This window comes from Lepidochelys kempii, chromosome 1 (genome assembly GCF_965140265.1).
Source record: "Lepidochelys kempii isolate rLepKem1 chromosome 1, rLepKem1.hap2, whole genome shotgun sequence".
Lineage (NCBI taxonomy): Eukaryota > Metazoa > Chordata > Testudines > Cheloniidae > Lepidochelys > Lepidochelys kempii.
The window spans coordinates 108221463-108249397 of record NC_133256.1 but is presented as its reverse complement, the minus strand read 5'-3'; the positions used below and the strand labels follow the sequence as shown (position 1 = coordinate 108249397).

The 27935-nt window shown below is 38.4% G+C and overlaps 1 protein-coding gene across 7 annotated transcripts in view; it reads right to left on the bottom strand.

Annotated features, from left to right (window-relative positions):
* Window positions 1-3896: 3896 nt before the first annotated feature.
* The window catches only part of ARHGEF7 (Rho guanine nucleotide exchange factor 7), a 195254-nt gene continuing 171215 nt past the window's right edge, over window positions 3897-27935 (bottom strand). For 3 of the 7 annotated variants that reach the window (XM_073349944.1, XM_073349993.1, XM_073349984.1), the window contains 5 exons: window positions 25350-25526; window positions 12045-12144; window positions 11396-11450; window positions 10165-10197; window positions 3897-7360 (listed from right to left, as the gene is read on the bottom strand). In XM_073349944.1, the coding sequence (XP_073206045.1) occupies window positions 7238-7360; window positions 10165-10197; window positions 11396-11450; window positions 12045-12144; window positions 25350-25526 (488 nt within the window). In that variant the 3' untranslated portion in view covers window positions 3897-7237. The remainder of the gene's footprint in view (window positions 7361-10164; window positions 10198-11395; window positions 11451-12044; window positions 12145-25349; window positions 25527-27935) is intronic. The other 4 variants (XM_073349954.1, XM_073349996.1, XM_073349964.1 and 1 more) reach the window with 3 other exon arrangements.

The window sequence follows — 27935 nt, the reverse complement described above, 5'->3', positions numbered from 1 at the left end:
TCTGCGCAGTACACGGTGTTGTTTTGATTCATACCTGGGTCTGTTTGTAATAAAAGTTAGCTATTTTCAACAGCCACTCGTAGGAAAAGGATCAATCACAGGCTTTTAGCATTCTTAAGAACTTTACTCCGTTACGTGATTCACATCAACTTGAAAAACAAAACAGAAAACCAACCTCCTCATGGAGCACTATTCTTTTTATTTTTCTATCAAATACACAAGGTACATTAATATTATTGAACATCCATGTTATCCCTCAGTTCAATCTGGATGTGCAGTTCTACAGCTTCTGAAAAGGGTGTTCAACAACAGAACTTCTTCAATGACCCAAGTGGTAGTGGCACTAAGAATTAGTTTTGCCTTTTATTTTCTAAAAAGCAGTATAGACACTTTCGTGGTCTTTATTCAGTATTGCCTGTTCTGTTGGTGAACTTTTAGTTGTGGGACAAGCATGCATGGTCTTCAGAAGAAGATATAGATATACACACACACACACACACACACACACACACGAGTAGAAATGCAGAGTTAATTGCAGATTAAATGTAATTTTTTTCTCCACAAAAACAATTGTTTTATCTTCCCACCTCTATACAGTCCCATGATGTTCTTAATTTAGCAATGATTAACTTCCAAAATGCGTAGCCCCAAAACTGAATCGGGGGTGGGGGGAACCATTAGATCAAGCACATATCGAAACTACAAGTTTGTTTTATTTTAAGACCAAAGCATTCATGAGATACAAAATGACAAGTATGTATCCACTTCCCAGATATCAGAATGGGCATTGCCAATACAGCTGGGCAGGAATTGGCTTTTGTGTCCCATGAAAATTGCCATTATTTCAGAGCAAGATCCCAGACTAGCCAATCGCCCACTCACCTGGGACGTGAGACACCCCAGTTCAAGTCTCAAATCAGGCAGACCATGGACTAGGACCTGGGTCTCTCACATCACAGGTCAGCCCCCTGACAAAGAAGCTATTGGCTGTTATTGCCTTGCTCTCTCTGGTTTTGACCAGGCACTCCGGCCTGGACCGGAGAAACCTCTTTCAACAGACATTTCCCCAAAACCAGAAGATTCCCTCAAAGTTTTCCAGTTAAACATTTTGTGAAGACTTCCAACCAGCTCCAATTACAAATTACATTCACCTTGAATTTGCTTTTAACACTTCTTCACTGGTTGCTGACTACACATTTCTGGGCTCTCCTCTGCAACCCTCTCACCAAGCATTTTCTGACCCCAGTCCCACCACTCAGGCTCCCTGTTTATTTCAGGTCCTTTTGGTACCCTCATAATCAGCCACTCTCATGCCCAATTCCAGAGGCCGATGACCCCACCCAGAAGAGGCCTCTCTAGAGAGAGGCAGCAGGCTTCTCACCTGAACTCCAGGGTCAGGAGGCATCAGCACTCAAGCAGTGATTGGGGTGTCAGGTGAGCCAGGAGAGCAGAGCAGCACACCTTCAGGGTCACACAGAAACTTGAGTAGTTGCAGAATCCTCAGGAAGGATCCTTCCTCGCTGAGGAAGCTGCCTCAACACCCACCATCAAGACTGAACAAGTGTGTCCTTTTCTCAGCTGTCCCCACGCACTAACAAGCCATTCTGTCCTAGATCAGAGGCTGGTGTTCCAGCTCTGTGCTGGTAGCAGAATACAAAATTCCTGCCTCTCCACCAGCCCCTTTAAATTTCTCTCCCCGCCAAGTCCATGATCAACACAGCCACCCCAACTCCCATCCCTACAACCACTCAACTTCACCTCACCTCCATGTTCCCCCAACCTCCTCTTTGGCCTCCAAGTCCCCCACTTCATTGCCATGCTCCCCAGTCCCTTGTGCTCCTCTGTTCAACCACATATTTTCCCCACAGTACTGATAAGACTGTAAACTTATGAATGACATGTATGTTTGGGGGTAGCAGACGTTTCTTCCGGCTATCTACAGTCACATCCCTGCAAGCTGCTCCCAAGCATTTGGAAAAGTGCTTAGTAAAAGTCTAACAATGGCTTAAATTTAAATATTCATAAAATGCTCAGGAAATGCATTTTGCATTCAAAAAGTTTCTTTTTGAGACTTACCCACCTCACACCCACCCCACCCCCAATTAAAAAGAAGATGGAAAGGCACTTCTCAGCAACAAAATCTACTTGGAGTTGGTAGGACAAGCCATTTCTGAAGCTAGGACAAGTCAGAAAGGAAAAATATTAAAGTGAACTTCAGGCACAAATTTAATAACACTAACTTTAAATTTTTTTTTTATTTTTACTATACTTCCTAAAAAAGCTTCCCTAGGATTAGATACATCCTGTGAAACTTCAGAAATATTGGTTTGTTTTGGGGGTGTCTAAGGGAAGTTAAAAATTGGACCTATATTATGAAGTTAGCTCCAACCTTTGATAATTAAATAATCACTCATGTTTCCCTGCCCTATCCCAGAAAGATTGTGCAAATCAGTACTGATGTTCTTGGTATGAAAGATAACCCAACTCATTTAGGTTATGATGGACGTACCAAGTAGGCCCCCTTGTTTGTTATCTTGTGTCCTTGTCTCAAAATGGCAAGTTGAGAATGCTTAAAATTGGCTTTCCTATGCTGAAGACCATTCTAATCCAAAACAGGCCTCACTCATACTTCTCACTCACTGAACTGACCAATGTTCTGTGAATCCAAACCCTCCATCCCTATATTCTTTCTTTCTCTCCACCCACCAACTCATCTAACACAATTCTTATTCTTCCTTGTCTTTTACCTGGACTATAGGAATCCTAAGAATATTACATGTGAAGATAGTTTTGCTTCCCTTAAATTTTATTTGATTTCTTCCATCATTTTGTCCAGCTTGTATTCGTTCATGTGGGCACATACTGTGTAGATTCCACCCTGAAGCTGATGAAATTATCAATTCTAATCTTGGCTCCTGGAAGTCAGATCACTAACTGCTCCTGTCCATTCTTCTTGCAGCAGAATCATAAAGTAGAATTACATCTTTTCCTTTTCTATTCTGGTTACCTATTTTCCCAATAAGTCTGTAAGACCATTCTTCTTCCTTAAATACCCACACTTCATCTCTTTTCTCCCTGTTCTTCATCTAGTGGATCAAGAATTAGGGAGCTGCCGTTTGTATAATCATGACATATCATATTATCTTTTTCCCAGTTTTGTGCTGTCCTCTCTTTCCATTTCTCCTACTTTCTTGTGATACCAAGGTTTTATTTTGCTGTCAATATAAACACCATGCAAAGGTATTTTTTTCAGGATAGCAGACTGAATTATATAAAGATAGCTGAAATTATATTTTATGAAAATGTATATCAATAAAGGCAGTAAGAAAGCTAAAAAGTTTTCCTTCATATTAAAATCATACATCACGCACTAGATAAAATTTAACTTTTCACAGTGAAGGGGAAAAAAATCATTGTTTAATTACAACAAAGTGATATAAAAATTGTAGTAGTCAGTATCAGGAAATTATCTGTGACCTAGACCAGTGGTTCCCAAACTTGTTCCGCTGCTTGTGCAGGGAAAGCCCCTGGCGGGCCGGGCCGGTTTGTTTACCTGCCGCATCCGCAGGTTCGGCTGATCGCAGCTCCCAGTGCCCGCGGTTCGCTGCTCCAGGCCAATGGGAGCTTCTGGAAGCAGTGGCCAGTACATCCCTCAGCCCACGCCACTTCCAGCAGCCCCCATTGGCCTGGAGCAGCGAACTGCGGGCACTGGGAGCTGCGATCGGCCGAACCTGCGGACGCGGCAGGTAAACAAACAGGCTTAGCCCGCCAGGGGGCTTTCCCTGCACAAGTGGCGGAACAAGTTTGGGAACCACTGACCTAGACTATGGTTGAATTTCTCCACAATTACTGTAAATGGATACCCTGGATTCCTTAAATGATTGGCATAAAGAAGGTTTATACAAAGGCAGTCAGTTGTTTAATTTTTAAGATGTCATGACATGGTGAAACAAACAAGCACATACATCATTTTAAGTACACAGTAATGTTATGCTACATTTTTGAACAGTTTAGAACTGAAAGTGCTTCACATCTATAGGATAAGAAATGGCTTCACCTCCTCATCCTTAAATGATGAGAGCAAAGAAATAACCCCTTAATAAGTTAAATAAACAGTGCCCCATTTATCCATGCGTATATAAAGTTCCCAACAATTCATAAGGTCACACTGTGAAATTTACAATCTTTATACAGTATAACAAATTTTAGAAAAAAAAAGTTATCTAGACATATCTTGATTCCCAAAACCCTGATTTTGCTCTCTGTTGTAGAGCGAAGGACAAAAAGCAACATACTGTATTAGCCTTTTGTTGTTGTTGTTTTTTAATACAAATTTCCTCATCCCAATTCATTTTGAACAACCAGCATTAAATCATGATCATATTAACTGCTTAATTCTAATATCAAAGGCATATTCAGTAAGATACCAGTATGGGGGTACTGTCAAAGTAAAAATCATCATTAGATCTCACATGTACTGTCAGCAAATTCACACAGCAATGCTTCTCTTTCCAATACAATGTAAAATAAGATCATGTTATGATGGAAGCTGTTCCTGAGTTAAAATTTGCTAAATACTGCTAGATTAAATGTTTTCCTTTTATGTTTTTCCTCTGGAATGTCTTTTCACCAGTACTCAACAGAAAATTAAAATTCACACTAAAATAAAGGCTGAGTAAATCACTTGGATTTCAATGCCTGAACTTTACAACGTCAGCATACCTGAACAAAACTCAAATCGCATTGCCATTCCCAAATCTAAATTCAGGAAAAACATGATATATTTGTGATGTTTAGCATCACTTAGCTTACTCTTTTTAAAAGTAATGATATAAATTCTGCTAAACAAAAGGGCAATCAAATTTATCAGCCCTACATTTTGGTTTGAATTCAGCAACAGAAAATCATTTCAAGATAAGACACTGTAATTAGTAATGAGTCTTTGCGAAGATATCTGAAAATCTCTAACACACCTGAATGCTTTAACTTTTTCTCAGTCTGTTCCTTTAAGAATATGGGACCAATTTTCAAATGTGAGCACATGGAATTAAGTGCCTAAAATATATTTAGATGTGTAAAATGGTCATTTGGGGTCTATGTGTCCATTTAGATCCCTAACATTAGGTTCCCAAGCTATTAATTTAATCCCCTGTATTGTTAAGTGATGATATTTTTATCTTTCTATTGTTAAAAGAATCTCCATCCATTTTTTTCAGCCAAGCAATTTGAACATTCACTTTTCACCAGAGATTAATTGAAAACTTTATATGAAAAATCAAGTCTGTAGTAAAAATGGACTTTTCAGAGCAAACTCTAACAGTCACCTTGATAAAATAACAGTGCATGAGCCCTATGAAAAATTGAGAGGAATCGCATCCATTCTACTTTTAAAATGGTTTATCAGATAAAAATATTAATGAGTAATAAACGTAACAAGAAACAATCTATTTACCTTCATTTGGGCTCTGCTTCAAGAAAGCCTTTAAGCGTGTACTTCAGTTTGAAGTCAATGGGACTTAAGTTCAAGCTTAAAGTTCAGCAGATGCTTAAGTGCTTTGCTGAATCAGGGCTACAGTAAGTACCACTGAAGTCAATGGAACAACTTGAGTAAAGGTTAAGACCTTTTTATAACATTGATAAAGCCAGTGCTTGAACTTGATATACAGGTGGTTATGCTATACCTCCATTTCTGGCTGCTGTCAGGTGAAAAAAAAAAAAGAACAGAAGAGTTGGAACACACCACTTGAGTGGACGATACACCTCTCCCCTCTAATTTGATGACTAAAGCAGAGCAGAAATTTGTGTCTCCTGGTGCTTGATCCAAAGCTTATTGAAGTCAATGGGTGTCTTTCTATTAACTTCAATGAGCTTTGAATAAGATCCTTAAAGAGGGCACCAGCTGCAGTTCTGTAGTGTCCCTATTCTAAATCTATGAAGACACTGTAGTTATTGCAGTTATAAAACCTACATGGGCTGAATTTTTTAATGGTGCCCACTGTATGCATTGCCGACCTTCCAATCTGCCAGAGCTGCAAATTACAAAACACACTTTAGTATAACAGATGCCGCAAAAAGGCCAATTGTAAATACAAACCTTATTTCTAAATTTGATTTTGGTTATTCATGCTGCGATGGAAACAATATTGTTTTACATGTGATAAGAGAAGGGGATGTGGACAGAGACTATTCTTATACTGAGGGTGTTCTGAATAAAAATATCCTGCCTACTAAAGGCAGAGCAGAATTCTGTCATTAGGCTGGCCTAACCTGAGTGGCCTACTCATAACTAGATTTTGAGTTTGTTTGATTATCGTGACCATAAAATAAATATTTTTATTCACGAAATTGAGATTAGGATTTTTTTTTAAAATGATCAGCCAGTGTACGTTAAAGTACATGCACAACAACAGAAAATGTAGTACACAAACACCTACAAATCAGTCATAAAAAAGCAAGCAAGCACATCAGTCTTTAATTGGCCCAAACAGTGTTGTATATTAGTGCTCCAAACAAGTGTAAATAAATATGCCACGGGGCCATTAGAATGAAACAAAAAAATGGTGTCAATCCACAATTTATCGTATCTTTTTTGATTTAATATTGAAAAAGCATTTAAAACTGTGTTTAAATGTTTGCACAGACATAAATAATGTTAATTAGATGATTTAAATACATTGTCAATAAGAAAAAATAGGTTTTGTAGATTCGTGCATGTGATATGAGTAGGGTAATTTGAAACAAACCTACAAATGATCCAAACACAGCATCAAAGAACTCTGATCTTTCTGAGGTGAGAGTGTACTGTTATTTCTAAAACTTGTGACAATTATAATAATGGGAAAAAAGTACAGTATAACATTGTATCAGCCCTGATACATCAATTACATAGGCATTCAAAATTACAGATATTTACAAGAAAATATATATATATATTTAATTAAAAAGCCACTGAAAAACATGGACTTTTAGTCAGCTGCTGCACATTCTGCAAAATGAGGTAATTTAGATGAAAACAAATTAGGTTTTGTAAAGTTCAGGATCCATGGTCTCCACACTTATAGATTGCTTCCATTGAAAGGTTTGATTTGTTTGTATACGTTACAAGCAAGAAAATCACTAGATCCAGTTAAATTCTGCTTTGTAGTGCTCTTGATGCAACACTGACTAGTCAGAAGGCTTCCCAGTTTGATTTGACAACTGGTCTTTCAATAGAAAGAAACAAACAATGGTAAATTAGTTATAAATTGGTTTCATCCCAAGAAGGATCATTCATATTCTTTAACACTTTCCTAACAAGCTTTTCCAGGTCCTTGCGAGCTCTTTGCTCTTCTTCTAAAGATTTCTTCATCTTTTTGTTATCCTGTTAAAACAGAGGACAGATAGTTTATGGTAACTTTTTTCAACAGCAAACTGATCTTTCCTCACCAAAATGCGTGCTGCTAACTGAAGGGCAGTGAGGGCTCTTTTAAATAAACGTCTATTTCAGATTTTGCTGTCTGATGCAGCTATTTTGTGTTATACTTATTCAATATTCAAATGTTACTTACACAATTACTTGGTACAGTGAAGCAGAAATGCCTAATGGAAACTAAAATGCTTCTCTCTCATATACATAGTTGTTATTGGAAACAAGCCACAAATGGAAAACAGTTTTAAAGTCTCTTGTGAGAGTTTACGCACATAAATAACTACTATGGAAAATATTTGTAATAACACAGAAAGAGAATGAAATAAAAAGATTAGAATGAAAAACCTTATAAGAACCACTTATACCGTCTGGTATTTCAAAGTTCTTGACACTGAACTCTACACACTGAAATAAGTTTCACAAACCTAAAACACTACTCTAGAGCTCACACAAGCTTTATTTTGCTTTATTGAGAAATCTAAATTGCTTTATTGGTCAGGACACTGATATTAACTATCATTCTTTCTGACACATGCTCTGTGACTTCACTTTCAGCTAGACAACCACCAGTCAAACAAAGAGGCCTAAGGTATTACCTGAAAGACAGCTCCTCTAATTCCAGTTTCATCACTTGATTGTGAGTCCAAGTCTCAACATTTTGCTCTGTGTTTGAAACTTCAGCCCACAACCTTTGGGGCCGTAAGTAAGGGTGCTACCAACTGAACGCTACTAATGCTTACATTATACAATCCAGTGGAGACTGAGGTGATATTGGTAGGGGCTGGGGGAAGCAACCAGAGGATACAACATGGATTACATTAAAGCCCCCAAGACTGAGGGTGTGTGCCTGCTGTTTGTCATTCAGATTTGTAATCTGGACATCTCACTAGACTCTCAGCATCTATCAGATGATTATATAGTGGCAGTAAGCAGTAACTGCTTCTCCACCCCCCTCCCCCCATCTGCATCAGGTTGGGAGTGAAATCTTTTCTCTCAGACACAGACCACACTTCTATCTTTTGTCACTTCAAGACTGGACTGAAGTAGTATGCTCTGCTTGGTGCTACGGTCTGAAATAGCTTAGAAACCGAAGGTGGTAAGGAGGGTGGCACTCACTTCTTAAGTGGTGTGCCTCACCATGAGGACATGAAACCAGTGGTCTGGAATCCACATTGGCTGCCTGTGGGTTTCCAGATGAAGTTTAAATTCTTGATTCCTACCTATAAAGCCCTACGTTGCCTGGGACTTGCCTCGCTTAGAGATCACCCCACTCCCTATGTGACACTGCCTCAGTAGGGGCCTTCAAGATGGCGCCCCCAAGGTGTGTGAGAGAGGAAAACATTAGCAGGGTGTTCTCCATGTGGGCCCCTGGACTTTGGAATTCACTCTCCCCATTAGTCAGAAATCGTCCAATGGTTAACAATCCTGGCCTATCTGAAAAGTCCATCTATTTGGAGAGGCCTGGGGTGCAGCGGTAATGTTTGGATCAGGTGAGGATGCAGATTTTTATCTCGGGGCATTGAGAGTTCTGCAGGAGTTAATGTGAGGCATTTTTGTTTTGCGGACTGGCTGCTTTGGTGCAAAGAAATGCTGCTAGTTTACTTTTGCTGCTTTTGTCTTAACTGAATTGTGTTTGTAATGGTCCATCAAAGGTACCTAGAGCCTGGGATAGGCATTCTTTATATGTTGAAATCAATACAAAACCCCCCATACATTTTATTTTACGCAGCAATTGTGATATTTATGGGGACATATGGATTGTGACTATTTCATTGGTTCTGGAACAAAAATTTTGAGAGAGAGAGAGAATACGGATTCATATTTATATGTATATAATTGGATCGGCTGGGTGTTTTGTGGTACAACGGAAGGGAGATTTCATCTAATAGTCTCTAGCTCTGGAAGCGAAGATCACTTAACTACTTTACATATAGGGAAAAGGGACTAATTTAATGGCTTTTTTACCCACCCGCACATTCAGGAATGCAGATGTGCAGCAGCAGAGAACAACAGTTGGGACTTCGCAAATCGAACTGATTCTGTGTGTTGGTTGCATTTTTAACATCTCCAGCGACAATGTGTCTGACTAGGAGACCAGATAAATTGCACCGGGCCCTCCTAGCAAATGGCAGCGGAAGGCAACTATGGATTTAAGTAAGTTCCAAGGTCTGGCGTAGACAGTTCTATCCATTACAGTCTAGCAAAGATAGAGTGACAGTCTTTGATTCTTGAGAATGACCAGAAATTGATAAGCATATTCTTGCAATACTTTTATTATACATCTAGTTTCCTTTAGGCAGGCACAGCCAATCAAGATTTTTTAAGAACCTAGAGATTCTATGCTTACCCCAAACAATAAAAGACCTTGTGACCCTGAAAGTGTGGGCTGACTCGTAAGTTACAGAGAGGAGGATTGGAACAGCCCAAAGACCACGGCAGGTACACAACAGATACAAATACATCTACATGAACATTTTTTCCAGTAATACAATCAAGATCAGTGCTAACCTGGGTTATCTGCTATATAAGGAACGTGTACACAATTAAAAGCCTTGTTTTAGCAAAGGACTAAAGCGAGTGGTCTGACAGTGGGACTATTCACTTGCTTACGCTATGGGTATTATTTAGTACTCATACTGTGGTAGCAGGTTGGGTCCCCAATCACAGATCAGGGCCTCACTGAGTCTGAACAGACTTTATTCTGTATCAAAGAACTCTTTTCCCTGTTCTTATGAAGTTTCTATATGCCTTCTTACCTGTAGGTGAAGCTCTGAAAATATGGACCCGCACTGAAAGAAAGCAGTTACAAGTATACCTGGGTGAAATCTTATGTCCGAAAATGTCTTTTTTTTTTTTTTTTTTTGGCCAAAAAAATTTGCAGAATCAGATCAATCAAAACATTTTGCGAATTTGTGTTCCATTTGCCAAATTTTGGGGGGAGAAACCTTCCCCAAAAATTCTGGGGGAGGAGGGGGAAGGAGGTGGAATTTTTCCTTTTGACATTTACTAAATGAAACATTTTTATTCTAAATTATTTTTTGTTTAGAAATTTACATCAATTTATTTTTAAAAGTTTTTAAAGCTCAATAAAGAAACCAAACATTTTGTTTCAGGTCAAACTAAGTATTTTGTTTAACCTGAAATTTTTTCAACTGTTTGGATCACTGAAAATTTTGAAAAATTTTAGTTTTGGGTTGACCCAAAGCTAATTTTAATTTTCTTTTCATTTTTTTTGAATGGCCAACAAACAAACAAACAAAAATCAGTTATTTAGACAGCTCTAGTTGCAAGTTCCATGCTAGTTTCTCAAGGGGAATTCTGCAAGATGTCTCACCTAGGTGATAAAATAATATCTGAGCTAACTTGTGGCATGAATGATTTTTGAATTGCGGCCACATGACAATAAGTGAGGGAAAGGAAATGAAAATGGCTCTTCATCTCCTGAAATGAGAAAATATAAGAATTGATCAAAAGGAGGTGCTCAAGTACCTGGGGGGGAGGGGAGAGGAAGGGAGGAACTGGAGAAGGGAGTAAGGCCTAAATAGAATCAGACATATTTAAACCACTGAGGTTATTATAGTCTGAGTCCCAGTATCTTTGGCTTTTTCTATTTTTCAGCTGATATGGTAAACTTTTATAGTATTTTAAATTTCTGCCCAACATGTCACAATTTAGTGCAGTTTGAAAACAGGACACGTTTCACTTAGTCAACTCACGGAGATAATATACTTAACTCCTTTCTCCTGGGTTTATGTTTTTGTTTTGTATTATCTGCCCTCAGTTTCTAAGCTCCTTTTTTTTTATTCAACTGGGATAGACCTCCTTTTTTGGACAAAAAGCTGAAGATTCTGAATCTAGTCCTAACCCTGCTACTGAAAAAAACATAACCCTACTAACTTTAATAATTATTTGCTACAACTGCACAATCTGCACACTCCCCCGCCATCCACAAGTGTTGATAAAATACAGTATGCATTATTTACCAACCTGTCTTAATTCCTGTACTTCATCCTTTAATGCATATACTGTGTCAACAAGGCTTCTAAAACAGAAGATTAAGATCCATTACTATTGTTTCATAAAGTGTAAATGAATTAACAGATTTATATATTATTACAAGGCATCAAGTACCACGAAATAAAATCCAACACATGAAAAATGAAAAATCATTAAGCAAAAGAGCCTGCTAGCACCTATAGCTTCCCCGACCCTTTGCTTAATGTTATACATTCTTATTAAGACATAACCAGCCAGTCAACTCCTTAGAAAAAGGACCGATCATCATATTTGTAACATCTAGCATAACTGGGGTCACTTTATTTGTCTCTAAAACACCAGGCATGCCTAGTAAATTAAGTTATATACACTGTAAAATAAATACTAAATACACAGTTAAAAAGAAGCGTACAAGTTGACGCTAAAGGAAAGACTACATCATTCAGCAACAAAATTGATCGATTTTCAGCTGGTAGGTACGCTCTGAATAACCAGCGAAAAAACCTCCACTATATCACAACTGCTGTTAAATCTACTGTTACAGAATAAACTGAAAAACAACTTCACAAGCCAAGTCTATCAACAAATTACTTTTGTGTAAGTGTGAAATTTACTGTTTTAAATGTAGACATTTTCTTACTTTTCTTCGATCACAGTCTGACCATTACTTTTTGTTTCTTCTACAATAATTTTCTCTTCCTCTGGAAGCAGCACTTGGGGAGCAGACTCTTTACGGGAACCTATTACAAAAAAAAAAAATTACAAAATGAATAGCATGCACACAACACCAGAGCACTTTCAAGAGATTATTGTTTCATTTCTATAATGCATGACACACTTTTATGAACCAAGTATTTGCTTTAAATTGTTTTTCTCATGAACACACAGCTATTGACTTATATCCTTTACTTCTTTAACAATGTTTTTCTGTAGACTCTGGAATTTTAAAAAAAAAAAAATCTGACCCATTTTTTCCCTTTTTGTTGTTGGTGGAATTCCCCGGTGTTGTCAGTGGTGATGCTGTCCAGAGATCAAGGCATAGTAAAATATCTGTCTCTTTGAATTTGTAAGAGTCATGTGGATTCACCACAGTGAGGTAAATGAGAGTTTTGTGTGCGTATATAAACAAATTGCAGTCAAGCCTTTAGGGCTAATTCTGAACTTATTTACACCAGTATAAATCAAGAGTCACTCCAGCAAAGTCAATAGCTACACCAGTGAGAGGCAGTAAACGTGAGATCAAATGCTGAAATTGCAGTTTCAGGGCACAAATGAAATCAGTCACATAGGAGTGGGAGTAGCAAATAAATAAATAAAAAATTGAATTTTTTTTTTCCAGAAAGCAGGCTATTCTTTATACATCAGAGAAGTTTATAAATGATGCTATTTGTATATACATAAATAAAGATGGTGCTTTTTTACTCATATAAATTGCCACATTACATTATTAAAATCATTATACAAAGTACACAGTTAAAAAAATATAAAAACTATAAACTATAAGGGAAAAAATGATTTCACAACAATCTCAAAACACATCTCCTTCAGCACCATTTTACAATGTACATTTTTATTATCATTCCAAGATGATGTCTCTCTAAGATAATTAGTGTAAATTGTGAAACAGGTGGCTCTGAACAGATACTGCACTGCTTTGAAGGCATGTGTCTTTCATGAAGCAAACTGTTCTAGAAATGATAGTTAATTAGGCTGCAACAAATTACTAGCATTTTTCAAAAAGGTTTGTAAATAAAATGCTTCCTAAGCATTTGTTTAGGATTACATATTTAGTTAAATAAAGCTGATAAAGCTTTGGAGCTGTGTCAACTTTGAAATTATAGACAATACCCACTCATTATCATGGTCTTCCTCTAACCAGGAATGTATTAATTTTAGCATGATTTCAATTTACACCCAATAAATGCGTATTGTGGGGAGCATTTCTGTTCGTGGAAATTTGTTCATTCTTGATGACCAGATGCTTCATTATAATATTGCCTTTGCTTCACAGATGGTAACAAAATGCTATAATCTCTGAACACAGGGAAAATCATGTTGAAGAACGTGAGCCCAATGAAAGACATGAACTATCAAACCACTGCAGTCATACGTTCTGAGAACAGATAAGCCAACAGGAGAAAAATAAACCCCTGCTTACTGATACAGAAAAGCTCAAACTACTTTTCAGTACATGAGGGCAATCAGTTAAATCAGTGGGAACAGTCCTTCGGTAGGCCCTGAAGATCTAACGGTAGATTCACATCGCTATACAATAACGATCATGAGAAAAGGATCTGAGAGCAGAATCTGGTCCTAAACAACCATAAATCTTATATAATAAAAAAGGGTCAAATACTGTTTTAAAATTAACTCATGCTGTTATATAATGTGAAAAATCATAATTTTGCAAGGAAGGAGTGACTTGAAACATAGGCACAGCAGAGCTCTGCATATGTGTTGAAAGAAATTTCTCTATTGGCACTGTCCATCATAATTTTGACTGATGCAAAAATTATTGTCTTGTGCTTATTAATGACTAATAAGCTGGGGAAGTGCTTGAGGTAGGCCAGGCTAATTGTGACATGTCAGGTTATTGTGGAGCAATGAGATAAAATTATTTTAAGAGGCTAGCACAGGGACTGGCAACCTTTGGCACGCGGCTTGTCAGGGAAATCCGCTGGCGGGCCGGGCCGGTTTGTTTACCTGCAGCGTCCGCAGGTTTTGCCGATCGCAGCTCCCACTGGCCGCGGGAAGCGGCATGGGCCGAGGGATGTGCTGGCCACTGCTTCCCGCAGCCCCCATTGGCCTGGAATGGCAAACCGCAGCCAGTGGGAGCTGCAATCGGCCAAACCTGCGGATACTGCAGGTAAACAAACTGTCCCGGCCCGCCAGTGGATTTCCCTGATAGGCTGCGTGCCAAAGGTTGCTGATCCCTGGGCTAGACTAATGATCTAGCAACATTGGAGTTTGGGTCCGAGAATCAGTTTTGAGCACCCCAAGGGAGCAGGGACAGAGGGTGGTCTTTACTTGGGAAAGAGGAATGTCTTGTATTTCTCTCCAGTGACTCCCTTTACCTAATTGAAGAAATGAAGCATTTATCTCTAGATAGAGCTGCATCCAAGTCTCTGTGCTGGAAATAAGGACACAGTGATATTGGGCCTTTGGAGGGGTGGGGATGGCACGGGGAGAAAGATAGTTAAACCCAGAAAATGTTACAAATGTAAAGCTATTTCACAAATACCATATCTAATCTATGTATAATCTACACACACACACACGATATATTAATCATATATAACCATATCTGCATATATATGTGTATACGTATATTAAAATTGAAACAGACCGCACAGAAAATATCTTGTGATACTGGGGTGTAGAAAGCTGAAGTAAAATTTAATCACATTTTATAAAAAAGAAAATGTTCACATGAATAAACACTGTACGCACGCGCGCATACCAGTTATGAGAAAGATAAACTATGTCACTGGTCTTTTGTGGGCCAGAGTGTATAATAATGATGAAGTCAGAACATCGAGAGCTTCATTGTCATTCTTATTGCATTGACAAGCTTCCTAATGTTGTAATTGTTTTTTTTATTGTTGCCACCATACGACTCTCACTGCTCTGTCCTCAGATAGATGTGTTTATCTTGTTCCTATGAAAAAAAGTAATTTTGTATTTCAGCCTGTCATATTCTATTTGCACTTCACAAACACCTGCTGATAGAATATTAACAGAGGTACGAGGAAACATACAGCATTTTTCAGCCTGTAGTAAAAACATCTTAGTGGAGCAACTTATACAGTACTTGCAGAAAGTACAGATTTGATGCGATAACGGACAACAGAAAAATGCAAATCTCTATTAAACTGTTTTATTGCTCTGATGATTCTTTTCTATACCATCTTTGTTATTTTAAAAGAGAAACCATATTGACTTTGCTATATTTACTTGTAAATTTGCATTTGAAATAAGTTTTCATCTCAACCAGAAAATCTAACTTTGCTAATGGAAGGTGTGTGGCTAAATCTCCTGAAGGGCTTTGAAAATCTCAAAGGCCAAGAGTGAATAAATCCTCAGCCCTCTCCAGTCCCTTTATGCAGAAGACAGCCACAAGACTGTTTTCAGATGACCTCCTTGCAAGCTACGGCATAGGGGGCATGCCTATGGAGTGAGGCTGGGGACAGAAGGGGTGTGTTGGGTGAGGCTGGGCTGAAGCATGCAGTATTGTAGAGACTGCAGCGGTGCTGCACCTATATAGCAGACTCAGAAGGCCTGTTCAAATTACACCAAGGGTCTCTCCAGCTCCCAGAGAAATGAAGAAAGGATCAAAAGGGTGCAAATGTGGCTTAAAACTACCCCCTGTGCTGCACCTCTTAGAGGCACAACAAAGAATCTCATCCCAAGTCTTTTAAACTTTAAGGACAGAATCTACAATAGCAGTAACCTGTTATTTTCATTCTTTAAAACATAGTAATAACTGGGCCCCTCCCACAATGGCCTGCTGACCTGAGATGAGATTAGTGATATTCCTAAAAGGACAGTAGTTTCATAGTCAGGTATACATTCAGACAAAGATCTACAACATAGCCAGGTCTACACAATTTTGGTTCTTAAAGCTCCAAAATACCAATTTAAATAAAGAAAAATCAATCCAAACATTATTTGGCAGCATTGCAAAAGTGCAAGAAACTTGTAATATTACTCCTGGGGGAATTTCTGCACCACGGCACATGCACAGAATTCATGTCCCCCTCAGATTTCTTTGCTTCCCGGCAGAAAAATGAGTTTCTGACAGGGAAACAAAGGGAAGCTGCAAGAGTAGTCACACACCACTCCCTAGCTGTGCAGGTACATCATTTCAGGCACTCAGACCGCCGGCAGAGAGGTAAATGACTGCAGGGTTAGGGACACCCCAGCCAGTGGCTCCTACCCTAGGCTGGGATCAGCTGCTAGTCCCGGCTGGGCTGGAGGCAGGAGAGGATGGGACTTTCTCTTCCCCTGCAAGGAGTAACTGGGGCTGTGTCAGACCCACCCCCAAGAAACCTCCCCCAGTTGCAGGAAGCTCAGCATCCTCCCCTGCTTCCTGCCCCCAATGCTCCTCAACTGTGGGGGAAGGGGTCACTGTATGGGGAGCTGATTCCCCCATCCGCCCAACCCCCATGCATGCGGACGTCCCATACCCAGACACTCCCACCAAGCCTAATCCTGTATACCCAGAACCCCCTAGCCCTCCATACCCGAACCCTACCCCATTGAACCTCAACCCCTGCACCTGGAGCCGCCTGCAGCCAGACCATCTCCCACTGAGCTCCCTTCACTCAACCCCCCACCCTGACTTGCCCCACCCCCCTGCACCACCCTGAGCCTCCACATCCAGACCCCCACGCCACTGACCCCCAATTAGCTGTGCCCAGACTCCCACCCCACCAAGCTCCACTCCCCCAGCACCCAGACCCCCCCTGCTGAGACCTTCACACCCAGACCCCTCCGCTGAGCGCCAAAACACTTTCACCTGGAAGCCCCTGCACAGTCCCATTGCCCTTGCACTTGGAACCTTCCCTGCAACGAGCCTCCAGATCCCCCTACACTTAGATCCCCCACTGAGCTGCCTGCACCCAGATTGTCCCACACAGAATCCTCTCACACCACACCTGGATTCCCCCCACACTGAGCCCCTCCACACTTGGATCCTGCCTGATTGAGCCTGCCTGCCCACACCTGGTGTGCTTGGCCCTCTGCGCCAAGGCCCCAGGGTATTTCTGCGGCAGGCCCAGGCCTTGTGCTGTGTCAGGTTTAGGTGCAGCCTCACCACTGAGTTGGTGTCCCCAGGGTGGATGGTGGGGAGGCTGCAGGATGATCTCCCACCTTCATGCAGCTAGTGGCCTGTGCTTCCCACTGCCATGCTGGAGCCTCTGCAATTATTTATTAACAAATAAAACTTGTAGAATTTTGCAGAATTTTAAAATATTGTGTGCAGAATTTTTTATATGTTGGTGCAGAATTCTCTCAGGAGTATAATATAATCATGTTGTTTAAAACGTCCGAGCAAACATGTTATTGCATTCTGAACAAGTTGTACATGGTGAAGCTGCCCTACCCTTCCTGTGAACGAATTACAATTAAGGTGCATGTCAGGATGGCATGTTTTACTACTGAGATGATTGTCACAAAATAAAATTGAGATGGATTGTCACAAAATAAAATTTGCATACACGATGCAAAACTGTACAACTGAAAAAAGCCCAACACTGCCTGACACAGAAAATGCAGAGCTGAAAGTTATGCCAGGTTTATGAACTCAATTCACTACATCCAAACACACACAACCTCTATCAACAAGCAGAGACACAAGTTTCTACCCAGCAGCAAGACTTCTGTTTTCCCAGGGATGAGGATGAAGCAGCTCTGATGCTTCCTTCTAGCAATATCCTCCAAGGCACAGGCTAACTTGTAGGATCCACAGGGTAAGAGAAATCCATTTGTACATCAGCTCATACTTGGTACTCTATGCAGTATTAAGAGATTTCAGATACACACTCTGTTAACACGGGAAAGGAAAATATATATACTTGCAGAATGCACATATCAGATCCCTCAGTGATCACAGTGCTTTTAGTCAACACTGACTGACATCTTCTAGGCATGGATTATTCACATGGGAGGGCAGTTTCAGACACATCTGGAACATTCATCAAGCAACAACCTATGGCCACTTATATTAAGAGCCACTAAGACATTCACATGACAAAAACGGCCAGTTGATCTCACTTTAAAACCAGCATTTTTAGACCGGACAAGACTCATGACCCTGCTTAGCACAACTCCAAAGGAAAGCCAGAATGTAGACTGGAATCCACCAAAGTTCTCCCTGGCGTCCAACTGCACCTATTTTTAATGGGATTGGGGTGGACTACAAAATGACACATGCAAGAACACATTGATATATGATGCAGCTCTATTGCCTGCACAGGAGCTGCCTCAGAGATGTCTGATGGTTGGTTTTAAATCTGACATGAGGCACACTATATGAGGGTATCTGGATAAATGCAAACATAACTAATTATATTTTAAAAGGAAAGTGAAAGGGAGAAAACAAAAGGTAAACTTTTGTAATAACCACATATTAGGCCTTTTCCTAGATTCAGACCTTGGACTGGTTTAAATAAAATTGTTTTTTAAAAAACTATTAAGAAACAAATACTCTATATACACTACAGTTTAACAGCTGTTAATTACAGTAACTGGGAGTATCAGTGATGACTGGACTAAACAACTTGTACAGATTTCGTTCTGTCTTTAGCTTTTCATATTTTCAATGGCAAAAATAAGTGGTGAGGGGGCAGACTTTTACACTGATCTAAAACTTTTGTAACTGCACAGTTTTCACATTAATGCCAGACATTCTTGCTTTCTATATCTCTTTCTACAAAAATCTGATTTTTAATAGAACGGCAAATCATTTTCTATTGTAAGAAATTATTTTAAAAATATCTACTAATAGGATTGACGGGCTTGAGTTTCAAGGTCAAGTTTGGAGTTCAAATTCCACAAGTGCATATGTGTAAATCAGGTGTGCACAAACACTAATGGCTAGTTAATAGGGCTGTCGATTAATTGCAGTTAACTCAGCGATTAAACTCAAAACAAATTAATTGCAATTAAAAAAATTAATGACAGTTTTGATCACACTGTTAGTACTGATTGTTACCTGTTCTTGAATATTCCATTATTTCCCAACATCCAAGAAACGCTCTACATATGTTTCAGAATAATGTCTCTCTTCAGTATGCGTTACTGTTAAAGCAAATGACTGCAGTGTCCATCCAGTGTGCTGTGACTCCAAGATAGCTGTGATTGCTCAAGGATGTCCAGTGATCACCAGTCACCTAGTCAACTAGGGCATTTTTCAGAAGCTTCAACTTTATGGTCTTCTCGTTGTAATATGGGTCATGTATTCATGATGCAATGGCTTCTCCGGAGGGCAAGGTGTATGACTGACTGGAAGATGCAATTTGAATAACATCTCTCAGCCTTCTGTCGTTTACAATGTCGAGTGATCTGCAGTTCATAGCTATCCACTTTGCAATAGCATTGGTTAAGCTGTTGTACTTTCAGGATCATACAAGCCCCTGGATCAAACACACTCTGTAAGCGTACTGTTATGGCTGGTGGGATTCATTTGCTGTTGGTGGGTTATCTGTAGCGCAAGATCTGGAGGCGAAAGCATGTTTCGCATGTAGGTGATACTGAAGTACTTCTATAGGATTTATAGTATTTCTACATTTATTTGAGCATAAGCTTTCCAATGAAGTGAGCTGTAGCTCACGAAAGCTTATGCTCAAATAAATTGGTTAGTCTCTAAGGTGCCAGAAGTACTCCTTTTCTTTTTGCGGATACAGACTAACACGGCTGCTACTCTGAACCCTTCGATAGTATTGGAACTTATCCCTGCAATAGCTACATATAACTATTTTTTTATCCGGTGCAATCAAAACTGTGATTAATCAAGACTAATTTTTTTTAAATCTCTTGATAGCCCTACTTATCAAGCTCAGTTTTGAAAAAAGTACTCTTTTTGCCTCCACTGTTCCCCTTGGAAGGCTGTTCCAGAACTTCTCTTCTCTGATGGTCAGAAACTTTCATCTAACTTCAAGCATAAACTTGTTGATGGCCAGTTTATATCCATTTGTTCTTGTACAACCACTGGCTCTTAACTTAAATAGCACATCTCTCTCACTGATATATTTATACAGAACAATCATATCACCCCTCAGCCTTTGTTTAGTTAGGCTAAATCAGCCAAAGTCCTTAAGTCTCCTCTTGTAAGGTAATTTCTCCATTCCTTTGATCATCCTAGCAGCCCTTCTCTGAACCTGTTCCAGTTTGAAATCGTCTTTGTTAAACATGGGAGACCAGAATTGCACCCAGTATTCCAGATGAGGTTTCATCAGAGCCTTGTACAATGGTAATAACACTTCCCTGTCTCTACTGGAAATACTTTGCCTGATGCATGCTAGGACTGAATTAGCCTTTTTCACAGCTGCATCACATTGGCAGCTCATAGTCATCAACCAAAACACTCCTTCGTTACTTCCAACTATTAAGTCCCCATGACCTTTCACCTTGCATTAGGCCTGTCAATTAAGGATTAAGTGACAGCATGATTAACGCGTAAATTTTTTTAATGTGTTAATTGGATTTCAGAGTCAGTGGGGCCGAAGGCTCACAGCCCGAGGGGGGCCGAAGGCCTGTGCCCCAAGAGGCTGAATGTAGGGGGATCACGATTTTTTTTTCTAGTGGGTGGGGTCATGATTTTTTTTTAAGTCCAATTGGGGTAGCCAGCATCAAAAGCTTGAGAAACACTGTCTACAGTTTTACATTGTTTTATTTTTGAATGCAGTTATGTTAAAAAAATTCTACATTTGTAAGTTGCACTTTCACAATAAAGAGATTGCACTACAGTACTTGTATGAGGTGAACTGAAATACTCTCTATTATCTTTTTCACAGTGCAAATATTTGTAATAAAAAATAATATGAAGTGAGCACTGTAACTTGGTATTTTGTTGTAACTGAAAATCAATATATTTGAAAATGTAGAAAACATCCAAATATTTCAATAAATGGTATTCTATTATTAACAGTATGATTAATCGCAATTCATTTTTTTAATCGCTTGACAGCCCTACTAGTTAGGTATCTAACTGGCCATTTGGATGTATACTTGTGGCATATTCACGTGCAAATTAGACCTGTGCATACTTTAAATGTTCAACTTTTCATTGCATTATTCACATTCTAATAATTAACACAGATGGATACTGCTGCCAAATCAGGTACCCAGTTGCCCATTGAACAAACTTTACAGAGTGTTCTACTGTGAAGAACCTTAAACATGGTACCTCTAGGCCGTGTGTGTTCTCAGAATATGTTTTTGCTACTTTTTATTCCTGTTAGCCCGTACAAATCTAAAGAAGAGTGAGCGGTATTCTGTGCTTTCTTGTGCATCAACGGAATTGTTAACCAGGTTCCAACTGCAGAGCAAAATTTTGCCCTAAGTCTAACGTATCAAATACTATTGAAAACCACTAGGTTGCAAAGATATGCTTAAGTACAAAGGGGCTGCACAGGTGCAGTTATCAGCTAAAGACAGAAGCTGATCTGACGAAACTTTGTTGCTGGTGGTTATACATCAGTAGGAAAGAACCTAGCAAGACTTTCCGATCTCAGGGTGAGTTTGTAGGGCTGGGAACTAAAAATCCATCATTTTATTTGTATGCCAATATGTCAAATTCAGTCATTTTTTGGAGCAATTTTAAAGAGTTTATAGACACAAGTAAACCCTTGGAAAAAATAACAGGACGCACAGCTGGCGTATATGAATGGAGTAATACTAAATAAGTGGCTTTCTACTTTTGGAATAATGACAGTATGAAGAGCCCTAAGAAAAAAATTTAAAGGATATACAAAGAATACTTACTTTAGATACAGAATTGCCCACATTTCCCTAACTGATACAGATGTTCATCAGAAAAGATTATGCTCACCGTTCAGTTAGATGGCCGTGGGGCTAGAAAAGAATTGCTACATTAGTAGCAAAACTTTAAGACCACAGATATATGTACTAATTTGTACTGTTTGTTCTTGTGTACTAGGCCCTCTGCATATTTTATTCAATCTTTTATAAATTGATCCAATTTTCTCCTGAGCGACTGCTTTGCCTGTTCCGCTACCAAGGATAAATTGACAAAAATCAATTTAAGTTTTCTCATATTAAGGGGAGAAACACTATTTCCATAAGTGGAAATGGGAAACATGTTCTGTAGATGACAATATCTCTAGAGATGGAAAGTTTTAAAATAAGAAAAAAAAACCAGCAGGACACAGAATAACTTGTACTATGATGGATTACATTAGACTGTCTAGATTACATTACACACAAATCATACATGAACACCTTCACTAAAGCAGGTTGGTTCTCTTATTGTAGCATATGGCTTTCATTTTATTACGCTACTTTCAGAAAAGCCAAACAAATGTGAAATTGTAAGTAATGCTGTCCTTTCCCCTGTATAATGATTAAATATTAGTCACAGGCTAGCAAATGCAAAATTTATTTCAACTGTACATAACAGATGTCCTTTTTTTTTTTATAAAACAAAACACTTAATTGCTATATGCAACCACAAACAATAATAGGCATACTGTACAATACAATGCAACATTTAGATATACATCCAGTTTGTATTTTCAAAAGTCAGTCACCTACTAAAGATGGCTTTTCCCATTCACAAATGAAATGCACAATATATAGATCTGTCAATGTTTTACGTCACTATATACACATTACTGTGTTTTGGCAAGATTATGCAAAAAACACAATTAATATAGCTTGGTGTCAATTTATGTTAAATACTCATTTAATGGAAACACCATTTAAGCCACATGGAAAGGAGCTGACAATGGCTTAAACCTACCTTCTAATTCAGATTCTGCATTCTTTCAGTATAATACTAACTGTACACATATATTTTACAGAATTGCATAAACATAAGGTACTATTATTAGCATGACTAAAGTTCCACAAAAATAGAAACACTGAACCTTTGGACTGAATACCACCATTTTCACACTGGTATTTTTTAAGTTTCTTGCATTAATATTTCTGATTAGTTGACAATAGCTAGTGATCTGTAACATTGAAAACACAGATATGATTTTTAATTCTGCAGTGATGTTGGCACTAAAGACCATCATCATAAAATAACATCATTCTGATGACAGTTAACGATTTAATTGCTACAATAATGAATGGTGGTAAACTGTCAAAGCTTTGGTGCATAGAAAGTCAATAAAATCTTCAGATCTGGGTAACAAAAGCATTATTTTGAGCGATAAAGGAAAGTTTAAGTGCAGCAACTATTTCAAAAACTCATAATATTTACAGTACATAATATATGTAACATAGTAGTATTATGTAAATGAACAGGCATTTAACCAATGCAGAAAAAACATCAATATTATTCCACCAGAACACTACTGCTTTAAAAGAAAAAATTAGGGGAAAAAATGACCCATGCTTTCAGCATTATAAATAGGAAGTGAATCCTCTATGTGACTGAAAATAAAAATGAAAGCTAAGTGGTTTACAGAGGTATTGTCTGATATAGCATGGAGTACATACACCATATATTTGTTCCCTCAGCAATTTTTCCTAGTTAATATTAGACACAGTGCATCCACGTACCTTGCTGCCACAAAGGGTCAATAAAATGACTAGGACAATAATAAACCCCTGAAATTTTTCTGATAAGCATCTCAATTTTCATTATCTAGAGTAACAAGTAGGTTATCAACACTAAAAATTGATAGAAGCAGTTCATATCCAAAACTTCACTAACACAACTTGTCCATTTTCACATCCTTGTGGGATCGTTCATGTGTAACCATTGGTTTCCTGCTTAAATCACCTGCAGGAGTTTACTATTGCCTCAGGGCTTGTAAACAGTGTGATCAAATTCCCAGGCAGCAACAATTGCACCTATCTTAATTTGTTCATATAGTGATATCAGAACACTGAGCACTGTACATATTTGAAAAAAAAAAATACAGCACCCTGGAATTTTAAGGAAGGCAAAAAAACGTTATCGCTCTTTTAGGATGCGGCTGTTTTCTTAATGCTAATGTTAATAAGGATTTGGAATACAGAAAGGTTTTCATTTCAATTCCAATTATGTTATCCACAATACAGAACACAACTTTCCCCCACCAACGTCCCAGGTGCAGAATATACATTGTGTCACATTTGGAACTGAATATATAATGTGTCAAATTCAGTTCTGTGCAAAGCTAAAGTTACTCTGAATGAAGAGCTGGTTGCTGAAAACCAATGTGCTTATGAGAGCAATTACAAAACACAATAAATACATGTCTCAGATATATCCAAACTGTGAAAACCAAAGCCAGGCATTCTACTTTTAAGGAGTTCCTACAACCCAATTTTGACCACAATTATAGCGACAGTTTCAGATGCTGGATACTCAAGCTTTCATAACGGGAACCTTTCTGAATGGTTTTTTCCAGATTGGACTTTGTGGTTTTCGTAGGGAAGGACCGATGATTTGTTGATAGTTGTGCATTTTACTAGGCAGGTCAGCGTCTAAAACCTGGAACCCTCCACACTATTACATACAGACAGTATGACTACTGGTAGAGTGAAACTATACACTGCATTTAACAACACAGACTTCCAGGTCTTTAAGACAACTGCTTAACTTGTGAAAAATGTATGATTCTTCACCCATGTCTAAGCAATGAAAAAAAAGACAGCAATATAAACATTTTCATAGATAATCAAACACTCTGCCATACAGATTGCCCAGATATAGGAGTATCTGAATAATTTTACAGTTCTTGTACTGCATATTTTAAAAATTATTTTCTCTTGTTCTCCCTGCTTTATACCTTGTGTTTATAATACATAGAAAACTAGACCACTATAAGGCTAAAGTAGTTCCATATTGCTGGCACTTAGCTCACAAACCAGTATGGTTTCAGTACAAAATACAAAAACGTGCTGTATCAGGGGGTGGGAGGAATTGTTGCTACACTGACCAAGTCAAAAAACAGATTATTCATAGCTACAAATCAATGGCTGTCACTTTTAAAAAACCCTAAATGTATAATATCCTTAACAGGATATACACTCTCAATTTAGAATGACTGAATTGTATGTGTATTAAATTGGCAATAGAGCCTCCCACGAGGTACAATTGAAATATCAGAAACTCTCTCAAAAGTTGTTAAAATATCACATTGAAGAGACAAGGAACAGCAAGAAAACATCTAAGAAAAGCAGGCTGTGATACAACAAGCATTTGTTAAGAAAAGCTCAGAAGTGCATTAGTTCTGGTGAGAGATATATGAGCAACAGCTCTTACGAGATGTAGACCCCATTCTGTAACTATGGGCTGTCCATATACTGTCATAGTCAGAGTCTTCTGAGAGGTCTGAAGGCTCCAAACGAGAAAGGCTACTGCGACGACCCAAGGAGTCTAGACTTGATTGGTCATCATCAGCCAAGACGTGATTATGCATCAGGTCAGTGCCTTGCCATGCTAAGGATGTACAGGTGAAATGAAATGGTGGATGTGGATAGGCAGAGGTGGGATGAGGAGGGGAACGTAAGGAATAGCCACAACCAAAACACATGAAAACGAAAGCAAAAGGTGATGGGAAGAGAAGGAAAAGAGAAAATATTGTTAAAAAGGCAGCAAAGCTTTATTATTCTTATTTTTGGTTGGGTTTGATGTAAAAATTACACTTGGCATGTAATAACTTTTGAGCTGTCACAATCTAATTTTTTAATTTGTTTTAATTTTTGAGCAGTTTTATTGAACATATACGTCCTAACCTGAGTACCCCTGAGATGTTTTGATTATTATTATGAACAGGACAGTCAACTCTAGTTGACAGAGAAATTTGAAAGGGGAGGAACATTATATTAGCCCACAGCTACAACTTAGCTATAACAAATCAATTGGAAATCTTTTTACAAAATGCAAAGTTGATAGGGCTAATCAATGCAAGCCACAGTAGTTATCTCAAATCAACTCCAAAATACTTTAAAATATTTTAGAGACTTACTGTACTATTTCCAGTTACCTCCCTGCCAAGATTAGCTATCCACAGTAGTCATTTTCATGACTGTGTCTAAACTTACCTTCTCGATATAATCACTGTAAAATGTTTACGGTGAACAAGGGGGTGTAAAAATGATTTCTCTCTTCTATTTCTATTTGGAAGCTGGGTTTTTGCTTATGAAAGGTAAATGCCTGGAGATATTTGGAAACAAATGGTAGGTGGCCATATTGTGAGCTACTACACACATTGTGTTACTAATGATGTTAAACCGTTATCTAGAGAACTAACCTATTTTTCTGAGAGCAAGGAATGCACAGCAAAAGATGAGATTTATAAGAAGGGAAAGCCCCAACCTTCATTCTCTTCTCTTCATTCTATTGCCCCATAATCTCTCCAGATTTAAAAAACAAACAAACCTCTTTTCCCCCAAATAGTAACAAAAAGCTGCTGTCCCACCTCTCATGCCACTGCCTTCCAATCCACTGGTGCCCTAGCTGTGCTGAATTTGCACTTCCAAAAGCAGCACCTCCTGGATGCCAGACAGAAGGTGCTACTAGCAGAATTGCCAAATCAGCACCATGAGGGACAGGCAGAATGTGAACACAGAGGTAAGAAAGGGGTACAAAAAGAACATGACAATTTTAATAAAGTGTCTGGTACTTTTTGAAATGCACTGCTACTCTTACAGAAACAATCCCAACACCAAATGGAGTTTTTCCACCTCTGATGGAAAGCTAGACATGGAATGGTAGAAAACCTAAAATTTTAATGCCAATACCCAGCCTTTACAACAGAAGAGGCCGTGCATGTAACTGATACTTCAGTTGTTTCTTAGTGCGGTTAAATGCAAATAAAAGCTGTTGATTTTTGATGTATGTAATGATATCTACTGCACTATGTATATTTCTTAAATATACATAGAAAGGGAAAAATAGGGGGAAAAAAGCAAAAATATACTTCGCATCAGTGGTATGTTTCTGTGTACACACACAACTGCATAATTAAAAATTAAATGTTTCACAAACCATTTCTTGTCACATTATCTTTGAAAAATGATCACCACCAACTGAGCATAGTTGTGACATTTAAAATAGCAATAATTTAATTTAGCCTTATTTTGTTCCACAATTTGTCTTTAGAATTTTAAACAGTAAACTTGTTTCTTTCATTTTTACCAGGTAAGCCACAATAAAACAGAATGATCATAGGGCTAAAATCAAATTTGTGGAAACTGAAACCGGTCCAAAACAGGGATGAGCTAACAAATTACTTCAATTTTATCACCTTGAAGACTTAGAACTTGATAAAATGGATCACAAAGACAGACCTGAAGACCTTTTCATACACATTTTAGCTTGAAACAAAGTAAATGAAAATAAAAAATATACATAAAATAACCTTGCAATAAATTCTTCCTTCATACAAAGAGCCAAATTCTAATATTAAGTATATTTGCATGCAAAGTAGGATTTTTCAAGGTGATGAGAAGGCAGGCAACTGCACACATGTTAAAGAATTTGTGCACTAAATTTCCAGTCATATTTTTTGACTTTCCAATTGCCAGTCTAAAATGTTTTTGCTTGGAAATGAAGTATGCACAAAAAACTGTTTTGGTAATAAACACTGACAAATACTTGGAAATTAAACAATTTAAATGGACAATGAATTATTTACAATGTCCACACTAATAATTGCTGACAACAATAAAAACAATAACTATCTCAGGATCATTTTACAGCATACCAGAGGTATAATTCCTAAACAAGGTTTATATTCAATGGCAAAACTGTGCAAATTGGAGCAAACTGAACAGCATGCTCTCCTCCCTTACATAAATGTAACACATGCTGGTGGATTCCCCTGCTATGTGGAGTGTTTTACTT